At 43.8% G+C, this 12434-nt stretch overlaps 2 protein-coding genes across 3 annotated transcripts in view; one reads left to right on the top strand and one right to left on the bottom strand.

Annotated features, from left to right (window-relative positions):
- VRK2 (VRK serine/threonine kinase 2) overlaps positions 1–12434 on the top strand; it is a 90141-nt gene that overhangs the window by 72664 nt on the left and 5043 nt on the right. Inside the window, exons 12-13 of one of the 2 annotated variants that reach the window (XM_075535917.1) lie at positions 2670–2837; positions 11866–12225. In XM_075535917.1, the coding sequence (XP_075392032.1) occupies positions 2670–2837; positions 11866–12189 (492 nt within the window). In that variant the 3' untranslated portion in view covers positions 12190–12225. Of the gene's footprint in view, positions 1–2669; positions 2838–11865; positions 12226–12434 lie in introns of those variants that run through there. The other variant, XM_075535918.1, reaches the window with a different exon arrangement.
- Positions 11642–12434, bottom strand: part of FANCL (FA complementation group L) — a 69443-nt gene continuing 68650 nt past the window's right edge. Inside the window, exon 14 of the mRNA XM_075535921.1 lies at positions 11642–12296. Coding sequence (XP_075392036.1) covers positions 12261–12296 — 36 coding nt within the window. The 3' untranslated portion in view covers positions 11642–12260. The remainder of the gene's footprint in view (positions 12297–12434) is intronic.

Below are 12434 nucleotides of genomic sequence, written 5' to 3' on the forward strand. Positions count from 1 at the left end.
GGCAAACGAAATACCTCCTCAGAGGAGGTCCTGTCCCCATACGTCAACTGTAGCCCATAAATTCGGCCTTCTTAGAGGCCCCAGACACCCTCACCAGTGTGATTGGGAATGAGCGGAGGTTTCCGAGCGATTGATACATTTTCCGTAAAAGGGCCACAGTGAGAGGATGGCATGCGTAGCTGACCACACCCCTCGTAGTCTGGCAGCTCCCACGGGGATGCTGCTGTCACTATTGCCCAGCCTGCTCTGCCACTCACAGGGATCCGGTCTCCAAAACGGAGTGAAGAGAATCACTTTTCAATAAGAATACTGAAGCTGTTGATCTCCCTGATGGAGTGCGGGGGCCAGACTGGGAAGCCAGTATTGTGGAAGACCCCAGCGGATGCCTTGAATCAGGTCTTTTTGCGAGCTGCGGCTTCCGTCAGCAGTCCCCCCAACCCCCGCCCCCCTGCAGTGCAGCACCTGGCTCACGTGGGGCATTGTGAGCCGATCTCCCTTCTCGGCACAGACCTGGCTGCGGCTCATGCAGGCCGCCCATCAGATGGTAAATGTGTGTCCCCCAATTCACCCTAAATTGGACGTTCCCACGCGGCAAATCCAGAGGTGAAGATCTTGCTATGCATAGTGGTCATCCTTGCATTCTTTCCCAAACGTTAGTTGCTCTTGTGGTGTAGCGGTCGGTCATTCAGCGGGCTGCGAGCCACATGGTTGGCAGTCTGACCACCACCAGCAGCTGTGCAGGAGAGACCGGGTTTTCTGCTCACGGGAACCATCACATTCTTAGCAACCTGCAAGTGGGGTCGCTACGAGTCAGCATCGGCTCGATGGCAAAGAGTTTGGTTTGGTCTATTATTTTGTATACAAGGAATGTAAAATTCAGATTCGCTATTAAAAGCAAATCCTCGGCTTATCCATTTTTAGGAGTTCCAAAGGTGCCCAGATTGTATAAAAAGCCTTCAGTGCCAATGGCAATGTAAATGAAAAAGACCCTCCTGTCGGTTTCATTCTTGGACATGACAGCACACGTGGATAGTATCCTTCGGCTGGCCTGTGAGCTGTGCAGGGTGGTGTCTCTTTCCTTCTGCATCCCTGAGAGGGGGCAAAAAGAATGTTTCCTCTGAACACAAGTACAGGTTAAACCTAGTCATCCCACTGGACTCTTTCCTGGCCATCTCTAAGGTCGCCCTAGAAACAAAACTCTGCTATACACAGGCTGTCACAGTATTGGCTAGGAGTGCCCACGGCAGCTCCACTTAAACAATCTGGCCAACTGACAGCGCCTCCTAGAGGCCTCCTCTCCAACGCAGCCTCACAGAAGGCGACATGGATCATGCTGTGGTTTCGGTTTGCTTAACTCCTCAGAGGCTCCCACGGCAGGGACGGTGTACATCACCAGTGGCTAGCACACAGGAAGCCGGAAGAACACCTTGTAACTAGCTCAACTAACCCAGGGATAGTGTAGAACAGTGCATTGCCACAACAGCCGGCAGGCCAGGTTTGTAGCAGGAGAAAGCAGCAGCCTGGGGAACCTTGAAGTGCCTTTCTTTCCCCGACTTAAGTGGGAGAAGGCACCACAGGTGGTCCCACATGAATCTCCCCAACTGCTTGGGAGGAGGGTGGTGGTGGGAATAAAGAACCCCCGGAGACGAAGAAACATCTCCAACTCACAGGTCACTCAAAGGCGCTGCTTGTGCTGGCCATTGCTGGCTGGGACCAGGAGAGCAGGGATAAAGAACAGCGCTGTGCCCCCAAAAACCCGCAGGCTGCACGGGCACGGAGGGGAGGAAGGCATGCGCGCAGTTGGCAACAGCTGAACGTTGAGAGGCCACAAATTAAGGCTTGGCTTGCCCAGCCCTGTAATTCATGCTCTGCTTTGGCACTGGCAACTCCACCATTTCCCTTTGTGAGGCTCCTAGTGCAGGCCCCACTCCCAGCTGCTCCCAGCACCAAGCTGCTGGAAGAAGCCTTTCTCAGGAAGGGCCTCCACTGTGGCCGGGCTCAGTCTCCTGATTGCATCGTGGAGGGGGCTGGGCTCTCTCAAGGTCAGCCAGTCAGTTGGTCCCCAGGTTTTTCTGCCTTGTAACCTCAGGGACTGGTGACCAGGTTAGGTCACGGGCACTGCTACTCATCTTGCCGAGCCAAGTTACCTGCCTCAACACAGTAAGCAGCATCCTGAGCTCTTCTCCTAGGCCTCCATTAATTAGGCTCACTTCAGTGATGGGAAACTAAGAGTTTAATTAATAAGAATTTAAACTACAAAGACGTACTGGATCCACTCCCAGCAAAGGTTAATAATGAATTCATGTGCAGTTTTGAAATGTGACATTTTTCTGTTTGGTTTTTTTCGTTTTTTCTTCAATGCAGTTTTCAATAAGCCAGTTATCTTTAGAGATCATTCCTAGAGCACATGTAACAGGGGCATTAATTTTAATTGGTCTCATTCTATTGATGAGGAAGGATCTGGATCTTGCCAACAACCATATATATATATATATAATTTCTCCCTATACTGTACAGTTGTTGCTTTCTCTTCTAATTCTTCCTTTTTGAAAGTTTGGTGAATTTAGAGTTTTCAAGAATCTACACATGAAGGTATGCTTTTTTAAAAAAATTGATTTACAAACATCATATTTCCTGTGTATTTTTTTACCCTTGTTCTCCGTCAACAGGTTGATGTGGGACAGGCTGCAGCCAAGCAAGTCCACCTGGTGCCGAATAGGTTAAAGGAGAGCCGGGTCCGCGGAGAGACCAGTGCGGAGCCCCGGGCAACAGGGAGACAAAGGCAGAGCTTGGAGGCGGAGGCTCTGGGGACACCGCTTCACAGTGGAACTGCTCAGGTGAGAGTGGGCTTCTTTTTTTCCCTTTTCTTAATGTTGCCTTAGAATATGCCCTTTGGGGATAAAGATGTTTTCTTCTCTCCTGGGGGTCAAGGTTACATGGCTTTGTTAAATGAGAAAGGACAGCAGATATCCTCCCTAGCTGAGAAAAAAAAAAGTCAAAGCCCCGAAACCCTTCCTCATAGAAACAGAAAGGTACCGAACACATCTGCGTGCAGACTGGGTTCTCTCTGTCTCCCAAGAACATAATGAAGTGCACTTAAGTCTTCCCATGCCATCTATGATCCATTAGGGACTCTTAACATATTCTATACTTTCGCATCAGCTCCTTGAGCCTAACCCGCATAATCAAATGTAAGTGAAGTGGCTCTCGGTCAATATGGTATTTTAAAAGCATGTAGTCTTTGCATCAGCCTGTCCTTTGGGCGGATGGTTACTCACCTTTAGCAGATAACTTACTCAGGCAATGACGAAAATCCTTCCCATTCTAACCTTTTTTGAGAAGAGTGAGACACATACAATGTATTTATATCTGTGGTGAAAAAAAATTTTTTTCTTTCCAAAGTGCCATTTGGTGTGATTAACTTACCTATCATTTTCCCTCATTGATTTGAGGTAGTTCACATGTTGAAATGGTGATACCACCCTTCCCCGTGAGGAGAACCAGTATGCTGGGCATCGGGCATGTAACTCTCTAAACTTGAGCACGGGGTTGGGTTCTGAATGTCTTGGTAGCCCAGACACAAAGCAGCAGCATGCGATAGGTGGGCATTTCTCACACAAGCAGGGAAGCACCCAGGTTGATTGGCAGGGAGAAATGACCTTGGATCACTCAAAGGGGTTCTTTGTGATCATCCTCGTCTAAAACAGTCTAGTGGCAGCATTCAGGGTTTTCGGCTTTTCTCCATTTTAAATTCACAGAGGGAGACGTGCTTCTTAGCCCCAATCAGTCCTCTGTATGTATACTGCTGTAGCACAACAATGGCATCATTCCTTGGTATTTGGGTTATTGTTGAATTTGTATCAGGGGATCTACTTACGTTCTACGGTACCCATTTGTTCAATGAAAGACAAGCATGGCGTGGTGCGTGGGATCCTTCTCCAGTCCCAGTGTGCAGCGTCTCCCTGGTGTGGGGGCAGGGAAGGACCAGGGAGATCCCAAACAAGGAAAGGATTCCTGTCATCTGAGGTGGTGGGGAAAGGGTGGTGTGACAGCACCTGGGAAGGCCTTCACCCCTTTCTCCACCTGCCTCTCCTTCCCCCAGTCCTCTTGGGGCCAGCCACGGTCCTCACTCTTGCTGGTTTTGCCCCTTTGAGGATGGACGTCACGTGCATGCCCAACACGTACGCCTTTGTGTCAGGCTCACTGCACTCAGCACCACCGTGTTGAGATTCGCCCTGCTTTTCCATATCTGTGCTGGTTTTCCGTCTCTTGGCTGAGTACACTGCCTAACTGCTTCCCAATTCACATATCGAGTCTCTGATGAATGGACACTGGGATGGCCACGGCTTCTGGCCACCATCAGTACTGCTGTGAACCTGCTGGCACCCGTCCCTCCACGGTCATGATTCCATTGCTCTTGAGAACTGGGACTGATGGCTCTTATCGTAGATGGAGGGTCATCTGTCAAAATGGTTAACAAAGGATTTGAAAGTGATGATAGTTTTTAAAAAATCATTTTATTGAGGGCTCTTACAGCTCTTAGCACATCCATCCATCCATCCTTATACTCCTGCCTACAATCTACAAGAGTTCTGACCCTTCACCACCCACCCCAGCTTTTGGTTAAACCAGTCTTCTCATTTCAGCCCTTCCAATGGGAATGCATCAGTACCTCGTGATTCCGGTGATTAATTATGCCGGCACCTTTGCCCGGGCTTACTAAACCTTCACTGCCTTTTGAGAAGTGTCACGTGTTTTTGTCTTTCATTTAGGTTGTTAAGAGTTTTATATTCCTCACACGTCTCTCGTCAGATGGATTACGGATACATATATATTATGGATAGTCTTTTGTAATGTGTGCCTGCCTACTGGCTTCCATAACACTCTCCCTGATGAAGGGATGCAATTTTGTTTGTATATTATTTCTATTTGAATTTCAATGTATCTTTCTTTTAATCAATATTTTTTAATGCTAAGAAAACTTTACTTAACCGCAGGTTCACAGATAATTTGCTTCTTTTGTTTTTCCTTATTAGTAATTCTTGTTTATGGTGTGAGGTAGGGGTGATGTTACATTCTTTTCATGTAGACAGAAATGTTAATCATTTTCTCAGTCTGTCAGATTTTGTTTTCTGGGTTATACAGGCTTCATAGTATATGGGTTGGATCATTTCCTCCATTTTTATAAAATTGTAAAATTTGCCTTTCTGAAATGTTGATGTAATCCATCTGGGGCTAGAGTTTTGTGGGAGGAAGTATTTAAATAATGAATTTACTTGATAAACAAGTGCAATGATCATCAGATTTTCGTTTCTTCCTTCTGTGAGTTTTGGTGATTTATACATTCCAAGACTTTTTTTCCATCTCCTCCAACTTGTTGGATTCATCAGCACCTTGTTATTCTTGATATCCTTAGTCTTTGAATAAATGTACTATCTGTATTGCTGTCCTCTTTTCATTCCTGGTAATTTCTTGGCCTGTTATTTTTCTTGGTAGTCTAGGTTTATCATATACATGAGGGGTGGCCCCCAAACCTGGAATTGCGCTGCGTGGAGTGGATCTTTCATAGTACCCAGTTTCCCCACTAGATGAACAACAAACAACTCACTCTTGAGTTAGTGCACCCAGTGGTGTCGCCCGGGAAGATTCTCTCTGGTCACAGTGAAATTTTTCGTTAAAGCGGTTTCACTCAAACCTTGTTTTTTTGTGATTGCCGATTAAAAAGAACAGCATGTGGCTGTAGAATTTTGTTTCCTGGTTGGGAAAAAATGCCACAGAAACTGTTGTGATGTTGAATATAGTTTACAAGGACAGCGCTATGGGAAAAACTGTATGAGTGGTTTTCTCATTTCAAAAAAGGTGAAATGTTCATTGATGACAAACCTTGTTCTGGACGTCTGTCAACTTCTCGGAGACAAAAATGTCGGCTCCTAGTGCATGTAGAGTTTGTTCCACAAGGTCAAACTGCTAATCAAGCTTTCTATTTAGAGGTTCTGAAAAGATTGTGCGTCAGTGTGTGACAAAAAAGGCTTGAGTTCTGGCAGATGGGGGACTGGTTTTGCCACCATGACAATGCACCTGCTCACACAGCCAGCTCAGTGTGCCAGTTTTTAGCAAAAAAAAAAATCCCCACAAAAACCAGTGTGTCTTTCTTGCCCCACACACCTTAGTCACCCGAGTTCTCTCCGTGCAACTTTTGTTTCCGCAAATGCAGGACAGGAAAGGACAGTGATTTGACACAGAAGAGGTGAAGAAAAAAACGAGGGAGGTGCTGTCAGCCATCCAAACAGATGAGTTTGAAAAATGTTTCCAAGAATGGAATCGCAGATTTGACAGATGTGTTAAGTGTAATGGAGAGTACTTTGAAAGTGATAAGGTTGTTTTTTAAAAGAAAATTTAAATACCATATATACTTGAGCATAAGCTGACCCAAATATCAGTCAAGACACCTAATTTTACCACCAAAACGGCATTAAAAATGTGCTGAAAAACTCGGCTGACACATGAGTATATACAGTACATAGCTTTGGACGGAAAATTCCATTTTGGGGGGTACCCCCCTCATATATGATTGATATACACACACATCAACTTTTGGTATTGTTTCTTATCTCCCATTGATCTGTTTTTTAGTTAAGCCAAGCAAATGAGGTGGAAACTTTAGTCCTTTATTTTAAGCTTTTAAAATTATTTCTAAAAAATGAAGTTAAAACTGAACATTTCTTAAGAAGGACTTTATCTATACTCCCACAAACTCTGATTTATGTTTTCATTATTTTTAAAAGTATCTTCTAATTTTCCCTGAATTGTCCATTGACCTACGCATGTTTTAGATGCCCATTAATTCCAAAATGTTTTGGAGAATTTGGGTTCACAAATTCATAATTGAATTCTGTTCTCATCAAAACATATGCATTATTTTAATCATTAAAACATGTTTCATGACCAGCACGTGGCACAGCTTACTATAGTTTCAAGTGCATTTAGTCCAACCTACTGATCTCTTGTATAGAATGTGGTTTTGGTGTTATGTCTACGAGGCTTGCTTAAACTGGGGGGAAAAGAGAAAGAAAATTCTATCCTTTCTTTAAAGTTTTGGAATTTTATATTTCAATCTGTGGTCTGCTTTTGAGTTCATTTTATATAAGGTATAAGGCTTAAGTTGAAGGGTTTTTCCTGTGTGGGTCTGGATGTCCACTGGTTCCAGTTTAATTTGTTGACAAATCGCCCTGTCATTTATCTTGTACTCCTAGCAAGACTTAGTTGAATTGACTGTACTTGTTTCTAATTCTGTTAACGTTGATCTTGGTGAGTACCCTTCCACCCCCAGCACCACCACCCCCACCTGCCTCCATCACCACTCTGTCTTGGGTACTGTGTCTAAACACACAGAGCACAAAACTGGGTAGGTATCATGCTTCCAGCTTTATTGTTTCTCAAAATGATTTGAACGGTTCTAGTTCTCCTGCTTTTCCACATTAGGATTCACTTCTCCACCTATAAAATGATTCCAGCGGGAGATTGGTAAGAATTGCATTAAATTCATAGGTCAATTGGGGAGAACTGACATTTTCACTCTCTTTAGTTTTAAAAATTGAGTTTCTGCCTCTACATGTAGGTCCTTTCACTGGTATTTTGTAGTTTTTAGCAGGCCATGTTTTGTTGGATTTATGCCTATTTCAGTTTTGGAAGTATTAAAAATTATGTTTTTGGTTTTCAGCTGTTGACAGTGTTGTTTTACAAGTTTGAAGTAAAGTTTTAAGTGTTGAACTTGTAGCTTGCAACACTCGAAGCCTGTTTATTAGTTCAAGAGTTCTTGTTTACATCCCTTGGGGTTTTCTACGCACACAATAGTATCATCTGCAATTAGGAAAATTGCATTTATTCCAGTGTGTGCGCCTTGGTTTTCCTGCCTTATTTCCGACTGACTCGGACTTCCAATACTATGTTGAATGCAAGAGTAGACATCCTTAGCTTGCTCCTGATCCTTGCCAGAAAATGTCCAGCCTTTCATTAATGTAGTGGTAGTGTGTGAACGATAGAAACCTGCTAAGTGGGCTTTCCCAAGTTGAAAGCCTTCCCGTTCTAGTGTACTGAGTTTTCATCATCTGAATGTCAAGTGCTTTGCTGTGTTCATTGACATGATCGTGTGGTTTTGTCATTAGACTACTGAGATGGTGGATGGTGCTAATTTTTCAAAATTTGAAAGTGTCTGTACATTCTATCAGCCCTCCTGGGTCATGGCATCTTTTTATATACTGCTGGATGCAACTGGTCAGTTAGGTTGTTCAGGACCTTGGCATCTGTCTTCACGAGGGCTGCTAGTCGGCAGTTTTCTTTTTCCCACTGTCTGTCTGGTTTTTCTAAGTAGGGTCCTGCTGGCCTCATACAATGACTTGGAAAGTCTATGTTATCCTCTGATGTCGGTAGGGGAAGTATAGCACTGGTATCCTTTCTTCTTTCAACGGTCGTAGAGGCTCATCAGTGGCACATCCTGACCCGTACCAAAGGTTTGCAGCCACAAGCTCAATCCCTTTCAAAAGGCGATTTCAGTGACCTGCTTCAGGAGTGGGCGTACTCCCAACTATTCCACTCTGAACTGTGGACGACAGGAGTGATACATGATTGAGTGAGCCTGACTGGGTTCCAGGTAATCTTTATTTATGGTACTAAAATTTTAATTTCCCATACTTAACAAGTGTCATAAAGTACTTGATTCCCTGCCCCCCGCCCCACCCAACCTTTTAGAAATGTAGAAACTCTCCTCTGCTGGTGCCCTATAAAGAAGCAGGGGGGGGAGGGGCTGAATTCGATCCTCAGAACAGTTTGCCAACCCCGATTTATTTCAACTTGTTTTCGTGATTTGTGGTTTCAGGAACTGGTCCATGCCGTCTGAGGTGTCAAACGTGTGGACGTGGGACTGTTCGCAGTGCTCTCCTATTCAATCTGTGACTGTGCACAGGCTTTTCATTCCTGTGAAGCTTTGTGTTCCCCTTTTTGTCTTGCTAGAGGCTCACCATTTTATTGATCTTTTCACAGAACCAAGGGGTTTTTTTTGTTAGGTTGATTTTATATTTTCTTTTAATTTCACTGCTTTCTATACTTTATAGGTTGAAATTTAGATGTTTTGTTTTTGGTTTTTTTTGCTTCCACCTTTACATTATAATTTTTTAATCATTTTATTGGGGGCTCTTACAGATTTTATAAAATTCCACGTCAATTGTTTCAAGCATGTTTGTATACATGTTGCCATTATCACTTTCTTTACATTTACTGAGTCCAAAAAAAATTCTCTTTAAAAAAAAAAAGAAATTTTGATTTTCAGATTTTTCTTCTAAGTAATAAGTATTATTTAATTTTCCTCCAAGCACTGTACCAGGCATATAGCATATTTTGATGTTTGCTTTTCATTCAGTTCAGTCGTATGTTTGTTCCCCCCTGAAACTCCTTCAGGACCCACTCAGAAACATGTGGATGAGATTTTCCAGTATCCGGAGCTTCTCCTGGGGCTTCCTTCCTTCATCTTGATTTGAGTTTCTTTCCTAGTTTAGGTTGGGACCTTGGCATATTCCAATTGAATTCTTTTTTAATGTAAGCATTTGCACACTACAAATTGCCGATCTTTTCTGACTACATACATCCCATGTAATTGATATATTCTATCTTAATTTCATCCAGTTCCAAAATATTTTCTTTTCAATGTTTTTATTTTGTTTTCCCTCCTGGCCTTCATAGGCTTGTACTATATATTTTTCAAGTGTTCAAAGATAGGTTATCTTATTATTGATTTCGACTTAAAGTTTCTTGTAGTCTAATCATGTAATTTGTATACTTTCTATTTTTATTGTGCTAAGGTGTGTTTTATGCCCCATGAGGCTATGGCCTACATCTTGGTGAATGGTCCAATGTACTGCAAACGTCATATCACCAAGCACCTATGTGGTTGAGGTGAAGTGTTCTGACGTCAGTTGTATCCCACTGGGTTCATCTGAGTGCGACTCAGTTCTTTTCTATCTCTGTTATGTTGTTTGGTAGTGATCTTGATTCTGGAGAGCGGGGTGACCTAGTTGGGAGGGCACGCCTTTTGAAAGATGCCCTGTGCACGAGTCTCTCTAGTGTCTACAGCGGAGGGAGAGACCACGCGTCAGTAGTGTACGGTGGGAGTGGGACAGGACCCCGACTCACAATCTCTACAACTCGGGGGCCAGGGCACCACCTTAGTAGTATGGAGCTGGTCACCAGGCCTCCACCGCCACCGGTGCCCCGGGAAGAAGTATGTGCCTGCTGCCCGCTTAGTGCAGGGTGGCGCTAGTCGACCAGGCTTCCTTCCCCCTGCCATCTCCGCAGCACTAGATTGCAGCAGGGAGAGCCAAGAGCTCTGTCCTGGACCAGTGGGACCAGGGAGCAGGTGTAAGAGAGTGCTGACACACTGCAGGCAATGCCACTGAGATCAAAGAACAACTCCTCGATGACGTACTGGCTGGAAGGCTAATTTACCAGGTGCAATTTCACCCAAAGCAAAATAAAGCATTAAAAAAAATTAGGTAGGAGGAGAATTCTAGTGTCCCTCTGGGGACACGTTCGCCGTAGGTATGGCCAGGAGTCCCAGGACTGGCGACAGGACTCGTGATGGGACATGCGGTCGTTACCGGCTTCCTGGCGGCCTCTCGCGATGATCGGGAGAACTTTCTCCTGCTTGGACCTGTGCTTAGTGGGGCCTTCGACTTCACCTTTGCACATTGGCGCTCCCCAATGGATTGTAGGCTGCCCTGGGACCCAGGCCAGGAGGCACAGGAGACACCAGAATAAGGGGTGGGAAGTCGAGGGAGTAGGCTTCTCATTTCTAGGTCACACCTCTTGTCCTATTGTCCCCCGCCACTCTGATTTCTTGACTTCAACTTGGAGTTGATCCTTGCGTGTGCGTGCTTTGTGGAGGTAACTGGCAGGAAGGACGGACAGTGGGACGAATTCACTCTCATCTTTCCCATGTGTCATCCCTTAGTCCTCCCCACTACCTTCAGACCCCAAGACACGTTAGGATGCTTGATGTTGTTTTCAGAAAATACCTGAGGCGAGGTTTATTTTCTAATACTCAAATTTTATCTCGCTATGTCTCAGCGTGGACATTTTCTTTTGTTTGACCTCAAAGTTCACTGATTTATCTCTTTTCGGTGGTGGTAAATCAGTTGTTAATTTATCCATTCACCTTCACATATTGGTCGCTCCCACTTTAGGCAATTTTCTGTTTTGTCACTATCTATAATGATTGATCTGTACACAGAACTTTGGAAAAAGCATGTTACAATATCTGCTCCTGGGGAAGTTCCTCTAGCTGTGTCGGCCTTATCCTGAACTCGGGATACAGAAAAAAAAAATTCAATTTCTAGGATATATAAAATGTCGAGGCTCATTATACTCAATTTAAATATCCAAAAGCTTTCTACCTATGACTCACTCACTCCCATAAGATTAAGCCTAGTTTGTGCTTTTACCTTGCCAAGAAATTTGAATAGCCTCTCCTACTTTTAGATTGATAAATCGGTTTTAGTTCCAGGTACTTGAAGTTAACTTTTAAAAGTAATACTTTTAAAATCTTATAGTTAGATGTATAATCCTTTTTAAGTAAGAATTAGCCTACCTTGTATGGTTTAAAGAACCAATCAACAAGTTTGCTTGTTGGATGCCAGAGAGCGCAATGCAAAAACACAAGGTTTCTACCTCAAAAATAATTTATCAGGAAAAATGCAAAACACGAAACTCTTGATGGTGGTGCAGAATGAGTTTTACTGATAAGCACCTCTGAACAGTAGATAACATCAGTACTTGGATGGCTCAAAGTTAACAAACTGTACGTATTTTTCTTAGGAAAGTGCAAGGAAAAGACCAAAATACCATGAACCTCAAGAATATCTGAATGAAGTGAAAAATTCCCAGAAAAAATATATTTCTATACAACCCCCAGCTCCATTTTATGACTACGCTCAGGCTGTCACCAGGGCCCAGGACAGCCCCTGCGGACCTCCAGTCTGGGAAGGGCCTGGCTCTGCTGCTGTGGGCACGGAGGTGGCAGAGGTCAAAAGCCCTTCCCAGTCGGCCTACAGAGAAGCGGCCAAGATGCAGCTCTATTTGTACAGCTCCCTCATACTTTTTCTTTTGATGTTAATATTTCTTGCTTTATATTTACTCTGAAGATATCAAATAAAATCCTTATGGTAGTTTTCAAAGGTCCCTTTTCTTCGCAAAAGTGTTGTGGTCTCTTTTCAGGGTTTCCTCCCAGGCAGTTTCAGCGTAATCGGCTTATAAAAGAGAGAATAGGTTTTAAACAAAGCAAATTTTCTAACATTCTAAAAATAAAATTGCGTCATTCTACAAATGGTGTCATGTTGCAGTTTGAAAAATCATCTTGTGAAGTCTCAGCTCTCTGGGAAATCAGG

The sequence above is a fragment of the Tenrec ecaudatus genome, chromosome 17, assembly GCF_050624435.1.
Source record: "Tenrec ecaudatus isolate mTenEca1 chromosome 17, mTenEca1.hap1, whole genome shotgun sequence".
NCBI classification, from domain to species: Eukaryota; Metazoa; Chordata; class Mammalia; order Afrosoricida; family Tenrecidae; genus Tenrec; species Tenrec ecaudatus.